This window comes from Mastomys coucha, unplaced genomic scaffold, assembly GCF_008632895.1.
Source record: "Mastomys coucha isolate ucsf_1 unplaced genomic scaffold, UCSF_Mcou_1 pScaffold5, whole genome shotgun sequence".
Lineage (NCBI taxonomy): Eukaryota > Metazoa > Chordata > Mammalia > Rodentia > Muridae > Mastomys > Mastomys coucha.
In genome coordinates this window covers 47,249,880-47,267,694 of record NW_022196911.1, presented here as the reverse complement: position 1 = coordinate 47,267,694, position 17,815 = coordinate 47,249,880, and the positions used below count along the sequence as shown (strand labels likewise).

Genomic DNA, 17,815 nt, shown 5'->3' with positions numbered 1-17,815 from the left:
ACACCTCTCCTGCCCTGACTCTTCTTCAGAAATTCGACCCCCAATGGCCTGTGTCAGTTGGAACCTCATGGTCTGCCAACCATCATGGAAGCGACTTTGCCAAAGTTGGAGTCGTTTTATAAATACAGGAGGATCCGCTGCGCTTTGGCTCAGGATGATCTCAATTTCTGTGCAACTTTCTCAGAGAGGTGCTCACCCCAAAGTTAGTCAGAACAACCTTGGAGCTGAGGTGGTGGTGGGAGGCCTTGCCCCTGGGTCCTTCCTCTCTTGAAGCTTTCCATTGGAGCCCCTGCCCTGCCCCCAATCTAGAGACGATGGGGTCAAAATCAGCAGCAAACTGGCACCTGCGGAAGGAGGACTTTAGAGGCTCCCAGGGCGGGGTCTGCACCGCATCTCTATTGCCAAGCTGAGCATTAAGGGCTAAGTCCCCCATCGTGGAGAAGGAGGTGAAGCGGGCTTCCCGGCTGGGAGCTGGAGGACCCAGAAGCCCCGCTGGCAGGGCGCTGATAGGATCTGAGCGCTGGGAAGCAAGGCCCGGTCTCTTTGATCCTCCGCCAGGCAGGCTGGGCCTGGACCGGGAGGGGCGGTGCGGCTGTCTTCCGGCCGGCTTTGCGCCGTTGCCAGGGGTCCTGTGGGGCCCGGAGTCGGAGAGGCGGCCAGTGTCCTCCTTCACAAATTACCCACTGTTGTTCCAACTGCTTTCCCAAGAAGTGGAAGAAGTCCACATCGACTCCAACACTGAAGCGTGCTTGGGGCGGAGGTGTGCCGCCTTCAGTTTACTGCATCGCTATCCAAAGGGCCTAGTGTCTTACAGAAACAGGGACCGATCGCCGTGGATTCGACCCTGGGTGCCAAGGAGATGACACTGAAGACGCGGCCTTAACTAGCGTCAGGGTCAATGGACTCCGGACGCCAACTTCCCATACTGAGCCTAAAGACCCCCAAGACCGAATCCCGTGGCCCACGTGGCCGCGGGAAGTCTCAGTTCCTGGACAGCAGGTTCTAGGCGTCGAACTTAGTTGGGAAAGTCATAGCGGGCTGGAGAACCCACGTGAGTGGCCACGATCCTTCCTCGCCTCGGGCCGCCCGCCACATGTCATATATTTAAGGTGTTTGATTTGCCTAGTCGGCACAGGGATGGATGGTGAAAGGGGCAGGTGTGTGTGTCAGGGTCCATCTAGCCTCCCGGGGAGGTAGGAAGCCTCCAGATTAAGCAAAGGATGCTGTTCACACCAAGGTTCCGAGCCACCCACCGGTTCCACCGGTCTAAGGAACCACCTTCTCCGCAATTTGGACGCAAGTTGTGGCTGTTTTATAGATTAAGGAAATGGAGTTCCACAGTTTAGTAAGGGATTTCAGGTTAGAGACAAGCTCGAGGAGAGCGAGCCCTTTAAGATGATGCCCAGTGGGCCTGTCTCGGTCTCTCCAGGGAGAGGAGGGCGGGGTCTGGGGCGTTAGTCCCTCCCACCGCGACCCCGCCCCGGCGCCCGCTCCGCCCCCGGCTCCCTGCCCGCGGTGCCTTTGATGTTCCGACCCGCCAGCTCCCAAAGCCGCTGTGCCCCGCGCCCTCGCCCCGCGCCCACTGGCCGCTCAGGCGGAGTCAGCGTGCGCTCCGCCCGCCGCGCTCCGGGCTCGGAGCTCCGCACCCTGGGCTCGCCGCCTCCCGGGCCGGCTCCGCGCCCCGCACCCGGCGCCCCAGCGGGCGCAGCGCACCATGCCGCAGCTGGACTCGGGCGGGGGCGGCGCGGGCGCCGGCGACGACCTCGGCGCGCCCGACGAGCTGCTGGCCTTCCAAGACGAAGGCGAAGAACAGGACGATAAGAATCGCGACAGCGCCGCGGGCCCCGAGCGGGACCTGGCGGAGCTCAAATCCTCACTGGTGAATGAGTCCGAAGGCGCGGCCGCAGGCGCCGGGGTCCCGGGTCCCGGCGTCCGAGTACCTGGAGAAGCCGAGGGAGCGCCCGAGGTGAGCCCGGCCCGCACCTCCCCGGAGGACCCAGTCCCGAGTTGGTATCGTGCGGACCCGCCCCCCCGCCCCCCCGCGCTGCGGCCCTCGTGGGTCCCATCTCTGGAGCCCGTCCTGTTCCCCTCCGCCCCTCATGGCCCCTCTGCTTCGCTCTGCAGGCCCTGGGACGAGAGCATACTTCGCAGCGACTTTTCCCGGACAAACTTCCAGAGTCCCTAGAAGACGGTGAGTTTTGCGCGGCTGGGGAAGGCGCTAGAACCCGGGGTGGGGGTGTGGGGGGCGGGTTTCCCGGGCGCCGCAGAGCTGGAGTCACTTCCGGTGCCCTGACCTTTATAGGAGTAAACAGACCCCCGCCATCTCCGCCTCCCCTCTAGCCCAGGTGACTTGACTAATCCTTTGCCTTGAGGAGCAAGCCTTGGCTAAGGTTCCCCACAAGCAGGAGAGTAGGGTAGAGAGTCAAGTCCCTGCCGCTAAGTGGGGTCTTTCCTCAAAAACTTGGCATTGGGGATATTCCCTCCCGTTCTCGGGAGCCAGTTCCCTGTCAAGTCACGAACTTGACGGGGACCCCTTGGCAGTTTTTTTTTTTTAATCCCCCTCGGGAGCAGACAGCCTTCAGCCCTTAGGAGCAGCTGGCTGGACTGGTGTCTGACCCAGCTGTGGTTTTTCCAGGCCTGAAGGCCCCGGAGTGTGCCAGTGGCATGTACAAAGAGACTGTCTACTCCGCCTTCAATCTGCTCATGCACTACCCACCAGCCTCAGGAGCAGGGCAGCATCCTCAGCCTCAACCCCCACTGGTAAGTGACCGCAGCAGCCAGGGCTTGTAAGGGGCTGGCTATCCACTTGCCTACGCAGATGAAGCTTGGACAAAAAGTGAACTTCTCTGCCCAGATTAGAATTCCTAGATGCTCTTTCCCAGCTCACACTCACAGGAGTCTGACCCAAAAGGAGATCTCTACAGGAATGCCTGGGCTCCAGTCTTTCTCACTGTGGGCCTTTGTTGTCTCAACTTGCTCAAGCAGGTGCCTGTATTGGACCTTGGTGGGGTTGTGGATGGAGGTCTTCTGAAAACTTTTGAGCTGAGCCCATGCCTAGCGTGATGTGCATGCTCTGAGCAAGGGCTCTGCGGTTAGCTTTCTCCGGAGAAGCGAGGGAGCTCGGGTGTGAGAAGACTGGGTAGGGGACCTAATCTTTTCGGTTTCCCAGTTCCACTGTGTCCTTACTGCCGTGTATAAGCCCTTGCAGAGGATCCTTGCCATAGGGTGTAGATTTTGAGCCAACTGGTCTGGTCTCACACACACACCAGGAAGGGTTTGCTAAATGTACTTACAGATCAGGGTGTAAGTTAGGGGGTCAGCTACGTGAATCAGGCTTGGTGACAAGGCTGTATTCACCGGGAGCCATGTCTTTGGCCCTTCAAGGCAAGCAAAGTGTGAAGAGCTGCTTCTGAGCTGGGTAGCAGCCAGATACTATTGAAAAGTTCTGGGATTCCAGAAAAGTTCTGGGATTGCAGACTGTCCTCAGTTGGGAATTAGGGTGTACAGAAAGCATGGAAGTCTGTTGGGTATAGCAGTGAGCCCAGTGCAGGTGGGAGCCCCAAGGTAGAGGCTCAGACGGCTAGTGGCAGGCCCACGAAGAAGACTTCAGATGACTACAAGAATCATGGTTCTTCCTATTGAAGCTTGTGGGAGGTGAGAAGATAGATGCAGGCTGTTCTCTAGAAACAAGCTTTGGCTAAGGTTTCCCCGTGGGAGTCTAAGCCACTTAGCCGAGGGACGCCTGGTAGACTTTAGAAATGACCTCCATTCTTCACCTGTAAGCTGTGCATGTTGACCGTGTGGTCTGTCTGCCTGCCTTTCTGCTCTGGGATGGCTTGGTGGATGAGGTGCTTCTCTTGTATGTGAAGAGGTGGCTGACTCCTGCCAGTGCCACTTGCTCTAGATAGAGACTTGTGCCATGTCCAAACAATGCTTAACAAAGATAACCTTTTAAAATCCCCTAATGGGTGTAAAGCCATCTGGGGGCCAGTTGGTATAACCTCCCACTTTGAAGTCACTGGCAGGCATTGTTTGGGCTGGGGCTAGGCTCACTGTGTTAACCATGACTAGACAAAAGGCAGAACCCCCAGAGCCTTGCTGGCAAGATGGACTTTCAGGACTGCACAGCAACACAGGAGAAGGGCAGTGTGGTTTGGGGGTTTCCTCACAGATTTAGCCAGAGACAGAAGATGCCCAGAGCTGCCGGAGATGGGGATGGGTTAGCGGTGTGACTGTTCAGCCTAAGGGGAAGGGTGATGGGTCTCAGAGAGGTCCGAGAGCAGAAGCACGGTGGGTTCCCACAGTCAGGACCAGGACCAGTCACCTGGCTCAGGGCTCTGCATATTTTGCCTTGGGGGTCCTTCTCAAGCTACAACAGATGGATAAGAATATGCCACTGTCCCCCTGCCCTCCTTCTCAGCCACTGCCCTCACCACTGCCTTCTGGTATCATGGGAGTGGGAGAGCAAGCTCTGCTACTGACTTTTCCTGGCTGTGGCATCAGCTGCTGAGCAGAGCAAGAAACAAAGACAGAGCAGGGGCTTGTGCTGGAAGGGGTGCTGGGTTAGGGACAAGGATGTGTAGGAAGGTAGAGAGACTATTCATTATATGTGCGTGTGTGCGTGCGTGCGTGTGTGTGTGTGTGTGTGTGTGTGTGTGTGTGTGTGTGTAATGTATATGAGGGCAAGCAGAGTTCTGAGGATGGAACTCAGACCATCAGGCTTGCACCAGTGAGTTTAGCTGCTAAGCCGTCTTCCTGTCCCCGGAGAGTCTCTTTAGCAAACCCGAGAGAACACATAGCAAATAGAAGTCAAAAAAGTAAAAGTAGCTTGCAACTCATGAAGAACTGTGTGGGTGTTCCAAGTATAGTTTGGTTTTACAAAGCAAAGTTGGTCATCCCTGTTTGGGGGGAGCGCATTTGTCACCTGACTTCAAGGATCACGCCTGGTGCTGGGAAAGACACCCTCATTCTCCTAACAGGTAAGGAGTGCCTTGCGAGGACCCTGCGGGAGGCTGATCCTCACCCACACTCCTCTGTAGGAAGACAGACAATATGCCAATCACTCCCTGCTAACTGGCCTTAGAGATAGGCTTTCTCTCTCTTTGTCCAGCCTTGCCTGAGGGGCATACAGGAGATGAGCAGTTATACTGAGATGCCTAAGACCAGTGGGTAGGCCTTCCTAGGTACCAGGGAAAGTCTGCTCCAGGGACCTTCTCTGCCCTATAAGTGGGATGGCCATATGGTTACATCAGAGATATCTATCTAAACAGGTCAGCTTGAGCCTTGCCTAGAGCAGTGAGCCAAATGACCGACCATAGCCAACTGTCCAGGAACATGGATTCACCCCCTGCCCAAGTAGCTTTTTTGGTATCTGGTCTCCTTTACCCCTTCTCTGGGAATGGGAAATTGGTTGAAGTTGACCCCTTGACTGGTATTGGTGAGCTATCTCCTGTAGGCTTGTAGGCAGTTAGTGGCCTAGGCCAATAGCCGTGGATGTGTGAGGTGTTTTGGTTTTGCATTCGTGTATGTGTGTGCACGCATGCAGTCAGCTGCATGGGGTAGGGGTGTCAGAGAACAACTTGGGGGAGTTGTTCTTCTCCCTCCAGCATGTATGTCCCAGGGATCAAACTCAGGTTGTCCTCTCAGGCTTGGCAGCAGGTCCCTGTTTGCTTTTTTATCTTGTCTCCTCTGATTTGAGGCTCAGAACAGAGCTGGGGTACGGAAGGAGGGGACTGAACTGGTGGGCTAGACTGGGTTCTGGCCTAAGTTAAGATATTCTGTAGGGAAACTTGGGCAAGTGGCTTTGCATGACAGTGCTATTGCACACAGGACAGTGCTATCCCACACAGTCTTCGGGCTCTTCTGTAGGCTCTTGTGGGAGTCTATGACTTGGAAGGCTTAAGAGCCTTACCCTCTGGATGAATGTTAAGTCATCTAAATGGTAACATCCAGACCATATAGGCAGGATAGCCTAGGGGTTGCAGGTAGGTAGTTAGTTGAGAATGGGGCGAGAGGTGATTGCTAGTGGCTGTGGAGTTTCTTCTGGGGTCATAAATGTGTTGGGCTCTTTTGGTTTTTTTTGTTTGTTTTGTTTTGTTTTTTGTTTGTTTGGTTTACCGAGACAGGGTTTCTCTGTGCTGGGTTGGCTGTCCTGGAACTCACTCTGTAGATCAGGCTGCCCTAGAACTCAGAAATCCGCCTCCCAAGTGCTGGGATTACAGGCATGCGCCACCACTGCCCAGCAGATGAATGTGTTTTAAAATGAGATGGTGGTGACTGTTACATAGCTATCTTACATAGCTACTAAAAGCCACAGACTTAGATACCTTAAAATTGTGTATTTTATGGTATGAGCTATGTCTCAACCTTTTGTTTTTTAAGCTGAGGCTTTTGGCCATGGCAGGGGACACATTTCCCTGTCCCTAGTCCCCACAGCTCTCTGGTACTTGAATGTATTCCAGAAGGGCGACAGCAGGACTCATGCTTGGGCCCCTGGCTATTAGACTCCCCTCTGTATTCCTGGGTTGAGGTCCAGGCTGAAAGCCATGCAGCGAACCCTTAAGGGAGCAGGAGAGAAAGGTTAAGCAGGACCCTGGGAGCCAAGGAGGGGACTACTGTTGCCTTGTGGGCTGCCTGTCAGAGCTGGGTGAATATCAGCCTTCACCCCAGAGAGGGTTTGCTGCTAGTCTTAATGGTAGCTGGGCACCAGTCTAGAGCATAACAAAGTTGGTTAGAGGGAGTTTAGAGTTTGGCTCCAGGATGCCATGTGACCATAAGCAGGGTTATCCCTGGAAATGCCCAGTTATTTTAGAAGGCCCCGTCTATGGGTGTGCTAGACAGAGCTAGCCCCAGGATGGGCCATGAGGGATCCCAGTGAGCAGCGTTGTAAGCTGCTGGTTCAGCTGATGAAGACAAAGAAGGACCCAGCGTGCACCGGGGCCTCCCTCTAGACAGCTTTGTAGATCAGGGATGTGTCTCCAGATACATCCCAGATCTTCCTATTCTTCACTTCGTCATGCCATCCACCCAGTATCCATACAGTTGCTGTCGTCAAGCTGGCAGCAGATGCCGCCTCCAGGTCCCCTGACTCTCCCCCATTCCCAAACCCATACCTTAACCCACAGTCACACAGTCATGAAAGGGCTCTGTAGGAACTTGAGTCAGAGTCAGGTGGCATCTTTCGCCTCGAAACACTAGGGCTTCCACTGCTCTTGGGAAAAGTCTAAGCCGTCGACCACAGCTTCAGTGCTGAGACTCCCCATCTTCGCCCTACCTCTCAAAGTAGCCAGCACCATGTGCTGTGTGTAATTTTAAAACCACACTAGCTCTTTCTCAAGAGCTCTGCCTGAGCTCCCTCAACCTCTCACGGGCAGCTCTGACAAGCTGCCAATGACTGACCACCCTGGCTGTGCCCATTCTCCAGCCCACCTTAATCGTCACAGACAGAAGACACCAGACAGCCTTAACATTGTAAAACTAGCCAGATAACTCAATGGCTGGGCAAAGAATATCCTGCCTCATCCTCCTTGACTTCCACCCACAGCGGAGGCTACAAACTATAGGTGCCCCAGACCTACACATCTGCTTCCTCCCTCTTATCCCCTTCCCTTCCTTGGACCCAGAAGTCCCACCTTTTCCCCTTCACCCAGCGATTGGCTTCCGCCTTCTTATTGACACAGTCAAGAACCAATTAGGGTAGCCGGGCGGTGGTGGCACACGCCTTTAATCCCAGCACTTGGGAGGAAGAGGCAGGTGGATTTCTGAGTTCGAGGCCAGCCTGGTCTACAGAGTGAGTTCCAGGATAGCCAGGGCTACACAGGGAAACCCTGTCTTGAAAAACCTTTAAAAAAAAAAAAGAAAAGAAAAGAAAAGAGAAGAAAAGAAAAAGAACCAATTAGGGAGTCAATACCTCCCTCTACAACCATGTCCTTGTGGGGCTAACCCCTACAAGGTCCCCCCCTTACTTCAGACTTCTGCACCTTTGTACTCAGCTCTTCACATGAATACCACCTCATTCCTCAGTCAGGGCTTATTTCAGGTGTCTACTCTACGAGTCCCGACTGGTCTTCCTTGGGCAGTGGGTACTGCTGCCCAGGGCACTTACTGAACTCTCTTTTAATATCTCCTGATTTCCCTTCTGGACTAGGGACTAGCAAGCACCCTTCTAGAAGTAGAATGTAGATTTGCAGCTTTGCTAGAGAGGTGCAGATAGTTAGTGAGGTGTGCACTGGCCATGGTTGGTCTTGGTTCTCCTGGGCCTAGGGGTGGCTCAGGGGCCTTCAGATGGTTTCCCATAGAGATGGCTATGCTTCTACTTTGGGCCAGAGTGGTCTGAGTGTCTGAACCCTGCAGGTATAGGGTTCAGGCTGCCAGGCTCTTACCTGGCTTCTGCCCTGTCCTGTTGGGGGGAGGTCTTTGGGTAGGATGTGTTATTCTTAAAAGTCACCCCCACCCCATGCCTACAACCACAAAGGTTTAAGTCTATAGGAAGCCCTTGTACTGAATGTGAGGAAATCAGGTTTTGTAAGGATAATGGAGATCTCGTGTCTTTGGCCTCTGAGCCATCTCCAGACCTTTCCCTGGCACTGCCCCCAGAAGCTCCCAGTTTGTAGGGCTCTGAAAAAGTGCAGCCCAGGCAGTGCCCACGGATCGCCTTCCAGTTCTTTACCTCGGTGTCTGTTCGGATGGTTTTCTTGGATACACCATCCAGAGTAATTCTGGGCCTGGGAGGTGGCGGGGCCCCAGGCCACTCCCTGGGTTCCGAGCCTGTGACTGTTCCCCAGCTGGTACAGAGCCGGCTCCTGAACCCAAGGGATATTTTGTCCATGCTGCTCACTACTCAGCGGGTGGGCAGTGGGTGGGCTTGAAGTTTCCAGGAACTGCTTTTCTCTGCAGCCTGGGAGGGCTGTGAGAGACTGGTGACCATTTGGACTATCTGCTGCCTCTCCTCGGTCCCCAGCTAGGAACCGCTGAGGGTGGCTTTCACTTGGCCGCTGTTGGCAGGGTCAGGAAGCCGCCTGTTTTTCAGACTCCTGCTTGGAGCTGGGCCTTCCAGCTTCTCTGCCCAGGGCCAAGGAGGACAGCTACAGCTGGCGGTCTGCTTCTGACTGCTTTGGAAGGACAGGGTGAGCTAGCTCACTAGGGCAGAGAGACCGTCCTCAGGCTCCAAGGTCAGCACAAAGCCCTGATGGTTGCTAAAGTCACTAGGACCCAGTGTTCTGTCCCAGCTCTGCTGGTTGCTCTGAGCCTAGGGTTTGGGTAGTCATAGGAGGGCGTACGGGGGTAGGGGGAGAGGGTGTGCACTCTGTAAAGACCACAACCCTCCCCTGGCCCTGAAAGCAGCAGGGTTGAGTTGAACTTTAAAGCATTCTAGGGTTGCCAGTTCAAAGTCTTACAACTGCCAAGGTTAGATTAGGTCAGGGTAGGCCCAGAGCCTGCGAGTTAGGGGTAAGGGAGCAGCTGTATGTAGTCCTCTGAGCCTCCTCAGCTCTGCTGTGGTCCCAGAGCTGTAGAGTCACACCCCCTCACACCTTGTGACCGGTGTTTCCTGCCACTGTGTACAAACAAGGCTGTGTTGGAGGAAACAGGTGTCTTATCAGGTCACAGGAGCGTCACCACCCGCAACCGTACAGTGCTCAGATTCTTGAAGAAAACCCTTCTGCCTCTGCAGGTGGGGATGCACGGGGAAGCCAGGTGGGGAGGATCCTGCCTTAGCATGAAGAGGAAAAGCATTTGGTCCATCCTCCTATAGATAGGCTGCTTCCCAGCTGGACAGCCCTGGGGATGTCACCCGCCACCTCTGAAAGCAGGGATAGAGGGCGCTACTCTTTGGGGGATGAGATATCACACGTGAAGTCTGAAGTTGAACAGAAACTACACTGGAGACCAGGGACTGGGACAGGGCATCGGTGGCCCCTTGTACCTCAGGCTGGGCTGGGGTCCCTTAGGCAGCCATTATCCCCTAATAACAGTGCCTGCTAGAACCTCCATACTTTGTATTTTTGAGCCACATGGATGGGAGGTTACCACTGCCCACCAGTCCTTGGAAAGATGGAGCCCCAACTCTTCTCCAACGTGCTGCTCAGCTGGATAAAATGCATATGAGTGAAAGAGGCTGCGGGGGCAGCTGGTGAGGCTTCCGGAGAGAAGAGCCTGCAGGGGTGAGCGGGAGGATGTCCTGGGTGGGGTGCAGCAGAACAGAGGAGAGAGGCCTAGGTGGGCTTCTTTCACATCACCTGGACAGACCCAACCTTAGGGTCCTTGAGGAATGTGAGATGAGGCAGCACTAGCGTATGACCTTGGGACCCAGGCCTCACTGATTCTAGAGCTGGGGAGGGGTGGGTGGGCACATGCATTGGGCTGGCAGCCTTGGCAGGGCAGGGCGGTGCCCACCACAGATGGTTTGGGTTAGACATGGAGGCGGAGGACCGTGGCAGACAGAGCTGGCAGCTGGGGCAGGGTGGACGCTGGGAGTGGCAGGGTGATTGGAGGAATGTGAACAGACCGTAGGAGGGGTGAGCTCTGGGCAGGGAGAATTAAGGGGCCAACGTAAGGCCAGAACCTCCAAGGTGGGCCCTGCTGTCACCCACACCATTGGTGAGCCAGCCAAGGTGGAGAAGGACCTCTGATCAGAATCCATCTAGCAAGGCTCAAAGGGCCCAGGGACTTAAGGAGGTCTCTGGAACCTAGAACATTCTCTGCTGCCTCTTTCAGGCAGTTTGTGACCTCTCCTCACACATTGATCCTACTGGTGCACACCTTTAGTCCCAGGGATTGGGAGGCAGAGGCAGGTGGATTGATGTGAGTTGAAGGCCAGCCTGGTCTACATAGTTCTAGGACAGCCAGGACTAAATAATCCAACTTCAAAAAAATCCAAAGCAAAACAAAACAAAAAACAGATACCCAAAACCCACAACTACAAACCACCTAAAAACAAACAAAAAACAGTCTTTAAAGAGATGATGCTGGGCTGGGAGGTTGTTGCTCAGTTGGTAGAGCCTAGTCGGCAAGCACAAAGCCCTGGAGTTGATCCCTGAGTTGGCCTTGGACTGAAAAGCTTTCTTTAGCCCGGGTGGGCCCATCATCTGTTCTAGTGTATCTGCAGACACTCCTTTGTCTCCCACTCACGTAGTCAAGTCCCCTGGAAGAGCAGTCAATGCTCTTAGCTGCTGCATCTTTCCAGCCCTCCTGCATGTACTGTCTGAGGTAAGCTCTCACTTTATTTCCTAAGATGACCTTGAACCCACCCTATGGTACTTGCAGCTCTTGAGCACCTCTTGTTTCTGCCTCCTAAGTAGTAGGGATTACAGGCTTGGGCCACCAAAGCTTAATAGGGTTTGCTCTTGTCAGAGGTTCATACCCATCTACTGCCGCTGCTCCATTTGGTACCCAGGTCCTCAGGATGGAGGACGTCTGTTACTTGTTGGGGGCCTTTGCCTCAGCAGAGCTGGGAAGGGTGTGAGCTTGGGTCTGTCTTGCCAGAAGGCTGCTCTTGTGGCCTGTCCCACCCATGGAGACTGCCTCCCTGGACTGCACCCAGATTCTGCCTTAGAGCCAGAGCCAACCGGGTGACACAGCCTTCCCTCGAGGCCCTGACTCTATAGCCAGAACTCCCTGGAGATCAGAGGAAGCAGACGCGCTGTCAAATAAACATGCTTCCTCCTCAACCCCTCACCCCCATTAAAACAGCCACCTCCCTCTCCAAGGACAGGGAAGCTGTCTGGGCCCCACACTGTCTGCTTCCAGATGACGTGTGTGTATAGCAGAGACTCCAGGCCTGGGTGGGCAGGTCTAGGCCCTAGGGAACAGTGGGTGTGGGCTCAGGATATACATGGTTAGTCCTGCCCAAACCCCACTAAGTGTGAGCAGGCATGAGGACCAATGGTAGAGGATCACTCCCTTCGAGCTGATTTTCCTGTAAGGCCAGGGGGTTGTGGTGGCCTGTTGACCTTTCTGGGTCTGAGTATCCTCTCATCAGTTGGTGGGAATCCTGGCCTGAACAGGATTCTTGAGGTTCAGATAGGTATAAACTAGAAAGGTCTGCTGATAGCATGAGATTTGCTGGCCATCGCAAGGACCAGCCTCACCATTAGGTAGTAGGGGCCGTGGAGAAGGAAGGACAGGTGATGGGAACCCAAAATGGAGACGCTGAGTAACTCTGACTTGTCTCTGGTGTCAGAGGCCCAGCCTCCTGGCCTGCTGGGCCGCCATCTGAAATGCATTACTGATGCTTTGTAAACTCCCATCATTCAGCCACATGAAAGCCACGGACCTAAAAATAGCTGCTCCCAGAGGACGCCCCGCACTGGTGGGGCTCAGCTGACCTCTGCACACAAACCCTCCTCCGTGCCCAGCACCCCTGAATGGCGCATACCCACCCACCCCATCCCCTGTGGGCAGCTACTGCCTGAGGCTGCTCTATCTAGACATGGCTCTTACTTCAGGCCCAAGGCCTTACCTGAGGCGGACTGTCTGGAACAGGGGAAAGACTGCTGGAGAGTGTGGTGCGGATCCTTCCCCAGGCTTGTCCTGGCCCAGAATCTGTGGGAGGCCCCATGAGCACCAAGTGGAACCATCAAGGGCACTGAGACCCAGCCTAGCACCAACCTGGTCACTGTCTATTGTGGCATAGGAGGGTCATTGGCTGAGGTGCTGGGGAGGGGAGGGTGGGCCTGTCTGATGGTGGGCCGGGTGGTGAACTCGCAGCAGAAGAGCTCCAGGCTGCCAGTGCTGACTCCTTGCCCTGCTTTCTGTGGCTTCCCTCTCCCTATGGTCTCTGTGACCAACTGCAAGCCACTCTTTTCTCTAAAAATAAACATGCTTATGGGATTGGGGGAAGCTTTGTAGCTATCAAAGGAAATAATAGGGTGTTTAAGAAAATTACATTGCGTTTTAAGTAACCAGCATGAAAGTCATTAAGTTTGAAGTTTCACTCAGATCAGATGGCTCTGTGGCCTCCCGGTGGCCAGGCAGGCAGAGGGTGGGTGGGCCTCTGATGCTTCGAGGCAGCCTGTGGGAAGCAGTGGGGTCTTTGCCAGGCATGGCTGGACACGCGGGGTGTGCTGGTTGCGGTAGCCACCCCAGAGCGTGATAGTAGGCTTTGAAGCAGTGTACGGCCCCAGGAGCTGCCTGCTGTGGTGGGCAGCTTTGTGGGTGGGGATGTGGGGAACAGATGAAGCAGGGAGATCCAAGACCAAAAGGTTTGTGGCTACATCAACTGAAACATGCTGGGATGGTAGGTAGCTCTGATCAAAAACGACTGGAAGAAGAGAATCAGCTGTACCTGTTCCCTTTTAATATGGGGTTCTCGGTGCTGACACTCAGTAGGTGCTCAGAAAACGGAACATCTCATATGTCTAGATACATCTTCCTTTATGACAGAACTAAAAAAAAAAAAAAAAAAAAAAAAAAAACCCTGTGGGTTCCAAGTGCTTGCCTGGCACGCTGGAAGCCTTCCCTAGGTTCGGTTCAGTTCCTGGCACCACATGACCTGGGTAGAGTGGTAGATACCCCTGATCCTAGACAGGAGGATCAGACATTCAGGGTCACCCTCTATGTAGTGAGTTCAAGGCCAAGGCTACACAAGACCTTGTTTTATTGTTTTGCTGGTGGTGTACATTTGCAACCTCAGTGCCAGGGAGGCAGACACAGGCTGAGCCTGGAGCTCTCTAGCCAGCCAGACTCGCTGGGTAGCTCTGGCTTTATTGAGAGAGACCCTGTCTCAGAAAATAGAAAACAAGGAAATCTTTGACCTCTGACTGCCACATACATGCATACGTTTATACACACTGTCCTCTATGTGTGTACCTGTGTACATACATGTGTGTATGTATATATACGCATGTGCGCGCGCGCACACACACACACACACACACACACACACACACACACGCACGCGCGCATGCACGCAGAGCATGTTCTGTTATTGCCAGGGAAACTGAGGCTCAGAGAGGTATTTGGTGGTCAGGATTTGGATGTGACTCTTCTCCTGCTGTCTGTGCCCCTTGCTGCATGGCTCCTTTTGTTCCAGAATGTGAGGAACAGGAACACTGCTGGCCGAGACCCCAAGAAGAGACTTGGGCTCTCCCTGCCCCTCCAGGGTCTGGGGCAGAGCTAGCTTTCTCCTTGCACACCTGGCAAGGTCAGTCCTCCCAGGGTGAGGAGGGCTGCAGTTCTTGATCGAGAGACGTGAGTCCAGGGCTTCTTCCCTCCTCAACCCCCCCCCCAAGAAAAATGTCACACACACAAAAAAAAAAACCAGTTTGTAAATGACCTGTAAGGTCAAGCCAGGTTTGGTGTGTGGCAGATGGTTAGAAATTATCTGCTGTGGAGTTTTCCTTTCCAGCTTGGTCCTCACTTAGCCCAAAGCCTGCTGCTGGGCTTCTCTGGCCAAGGTACCCCCTTGTGGGATATCCAGGGTTGGCTTGAAGAGTTTCCTAGGCTCTGAGTCCTTAGGAAAAGCTGGGCTAAGGAGATGGTGGGCAGTCCAAGGCCTGGATGTGACACCTATGAACAAACTTTCTTGGGAGTCAGAGCCTCCTGCCAGCCTCATCGGGGCATTTTGAGGACAATGTTTTTTAACTGTCCCTTGTGGTTGCTACAAGCCAGAGAGGAGTTCAGAAGCCTGGCCTGATTGTGACCAGGCAGTGGTCCAAAGGACATTGAGGGCCAGCATTCCCAACTGGCACAGAGCTGGCTTTCCTGAAAAGCCTTTGTGTAGGGACAGGGCTTGCTTTTGTCATTTCGTTCTCTTGATCTTGAGTACAAAAAGAATACTAGCGAACACATAGAAGGACTCACCTAGGCCTTGACACTAACTCATAGGCATTTTATAGACACAAAGTGTAGACACCAAGAGACTTGCCCCGTGCAAGTGTTGGAGGGGTGACTTGAACCCAGCTCCTCCACACTCTCTGTAGGCAGCATTCATGGTACAGACAGCTGGGTGCTTCCGGCTGCCCCGTGCTTCTGCCTCCATGCCCTTGCGAGTTTGATGTCCCTGCTCTGTAGGAATTCTTCCTACAGGTGTGCTGCAGTGCCCGAGCCCCTACCCCCTAGCTCAATTTCTTTAAGCACTTCAGCTCAGGACCCTGTGGTGGCTGGAGCTGCACAGCCTAACCTGTGCTTATATTGTGTGTAGGGGTTATGGCAGCACTGCAGGGCTGGGAGCCTGCTGCTGCTGCTTTTTTTTAAGAATTCATTCATATATTTATTTTTTTATGTATATGGTTGTTTTGTATGCTCGTATGTCTGTATAGCATGTGCATGCAGAATCCAGATCCCCTGGAACTGAAGTTACCAGGAAGTTGTCAGCTGCCATGTGGGGGCTGGGAATTGAACCAGTGTCTTCTGGAAGAGTAACAGTGCTCTTAACCACTGAGCCATCCCTCCAGCCCCTGGGAACCTGCTTCTAGCAACTTCTTTCTGCACCTTGTCTTGTGACTTTGTGGATGAAATGGCTAGAGTGAGTCTACACAGAGCTCCCGGGCCTTAACCCAAAGGAGCTTCAAGGGTCAGACCAAAAGGAGCATCCTAGTGTAGCCTCCAGGCAAAACTGTCTTCTTGAGGGAGTTGAGACAGGCTAGGTGACTTGGAGGGCCCCATGCTGTCCTTCATGGCTTAAACTAGGGCAAGAGGTCCTCAGGTCTCTTCTCTCTCACATTCTAACTACTGCTGACCATCTTCCCGTCAGCCTCTTGAGCTACAGAGACAAGACCCTGTCTCAAAACCAACCAACCAAGATTTCTTTGGCAGGGAGCTGCCAGCATGAGTGCTGTCCACGAGCTCTGGCTGAGTGACAAAGCTGCTGGCCAAGAGTGTAAGGGGCTGGGACTCAGATCCAAACTGGTCACTGATGGCTGTGAGACTTGAGCGGCTCACTGCACTGTTCTCTGCTTCACCATCCTCATCTGTAGACTCTTCGTGCACAGCACAGTGGCTGGGGAAGGCTGGTAGGAGTCTGGCACAAGGTGGAACTCTGTAGACTGCTGGACACACGGCCAGCCATTGCTGGAATGCCAGGGACCACCAGCACCAAGTCTGCACCTTGCTTTCCTATTCTGGGTCCTTCATCTCTACAAAGCCTCCTGCTGTGTCCCCAGGGCACAAAGCTTCTAAACTGCTAATATGCCCCCCTCTCCCTATTGCTAAGCCCAGACAGGGTTGAGGCCACATCCATGGTGGGTTTGACGTTAGACACTTTGGAGGAGCAAAGCAACTGCCTGAGTTTGGGGCCTGCCCAGGCCTACGCTGCTTGCAGAATCCCCCGACAGGGTGTTTGTAGTGTTAGCTAGCAGCTCAGCTGCAACAGCTCCCGGAAGCTTATATTTTCCTCTAAAAACATCCTGTCCTGAGGGGCGTTTACCTCAAAGAGGAGGAAGGAAAACACAAGCAGACAAATGCATAGAAACCACGAGAGGCCATGGGCAAGGCCACACAGCTTATGAGGGTTCAGCTCAGTCTAATGGTGCCACTGGGCTGGGTAGAAAAACCACAGGTTTGCCAAGGCTGCGTGCAGGGACTCTGGTCCTCACCTCCGGTGAGGCAGATCCGTTATCTGATGTCAGGGCCAGGAGGCTAGTGGACTAGCCACATGCAATCGGCAGGACTCTGCAACCATGGCAACCTTGCTGCCGACAGGTGGATCTAAAACCTCCCCTTGGTCTAAGGGTGTGGCCCAGCTGTCCCCCAGCCCTTTCAGCTCTGCTGGCCCTAAGGCCATGGCCCTGGTTCTGTAGTAGGCATCTGGCGCAGGGTGTTGGTGAGCTTATAGGTTGTGTCATCCCTTGGAAAGTGACCTGCAGCCAGAGCTGGGGACAAAAGGAATAAGGCCTGCTCTCTCAGCCAGTCTGAATATGCCCACAGAAGAGGGTCTGTGGAAACTTGCAGGTCCAGCCCTGGTTGACTTCATTTGGAAGGTGTAGGAACTCTGCATGCTGGGAAGTTCACTACTCACAGGTTCAGGTACTAGCAAGCATTCCACTTGAGCTAGTCAGATTCCCAAGCATTGCACAAGTCGTTGCTGCTGACAGTGACTAAGTGAATACAAGAAGTGAGCACTCGAGGGAGCTGTTTCAGTGGCCACCACTGGACTGTTTAGGGGCGCCTAGCTGAGGAGGAAGTCAGCCTGCAGTGTTCCCAGATGATGCCTGAGCATCTGTCCATGTCCCTTTTCTACTTAGAGCAAATCCACCATCTGAACTAGTGGCAGGTCATTGTCATTCTCAGAGTGCCTCAGGTATCTAGGGGTGTAGAAAAGAGAAAAGGAAGGGGCTCGGATGCCAGATGGACCCCGACCCTAGAGTAGCCCCAGTTTCTGTGTGCTGCTATAACCCTCCGTGAAGCCCCAGACTTCCCCAGGGCACCAAGTCTCTTTGAACATGTGCTCATCTGCATCACTTTCAGAGAACCAACCTAGATCCCAGCCTTAGTTCAATGACAAAAATTAAATGCATAGTCCCAGAACACAGGGAGGAGAGAAGGCAGATGAGGACACAAGAGGGAACAAGTCAGCCAGGTGGTGGTGGCGCACACCTTTAATCCCAGCACTTGGGAGGCAGAGGCAGGCAGATTTCTGAGTTCAAGGCCAGCCTGGGCTACAGAAGGAGCCAGCCATGTATAGAGGGTTGGAAAGGTCTCCCAGAAGCAGTCTCCTCAATATGAAGCAGGGGAAGAACACTCCAGCCTTCTCTGGCTGGTGCAAAGAGTGAGAAAAGGAAAGTTTAGAGGGGTGTGGCTAGCCAGCATCCTTGATGACAAGCATCCTTGAAGGGGTCCAGCAGGCTCCGTACTGTGGATGTCATCCCTTCCTCACAAA

The 17,815-nt window shown here is 53.9% G+C and overlaps 1 protein-coding gene across 6 annotated transcripts in view; it reads left to right on the top strand.

Moving 5' to 3' along the window:
• Positions 1-1,514: 1,514 nt before the first annotated feature.
• Tcf7 (transcription factor 7) overlaps positions 1,515-17,815 on the top strand; it is a 31,238-nt gene continuing 14,937 nt past the window's right edge. For 3 of the 6 annotated variants that reach the window (XM_031351609.1, XM_031351612.1, XM_031351611.1), the window contains exons 1-3: positions 1,517-1,966; positions 2,125-2,191; positions 2,636-2,760. In XM_031351609.1, coding sequence (XP_031207469.1) covers positions 1,715-1,966; positions 2,125-2,191; positions 2,636-2,760 — 444 coding nt within the window. In that variant the 5' untranslated portion in view covers positions 1,517-1,714. Of the gene's footprint in view, positions 1,967-2,124; positions 2,192-2,635; positions 2,761-17,815 lie in introns of all 6 variants that reach the window. The other 3 variants (XM_031351608.1, XM_031351607.1, XM_031351610.1) reach the window with 2 other exon arrangements.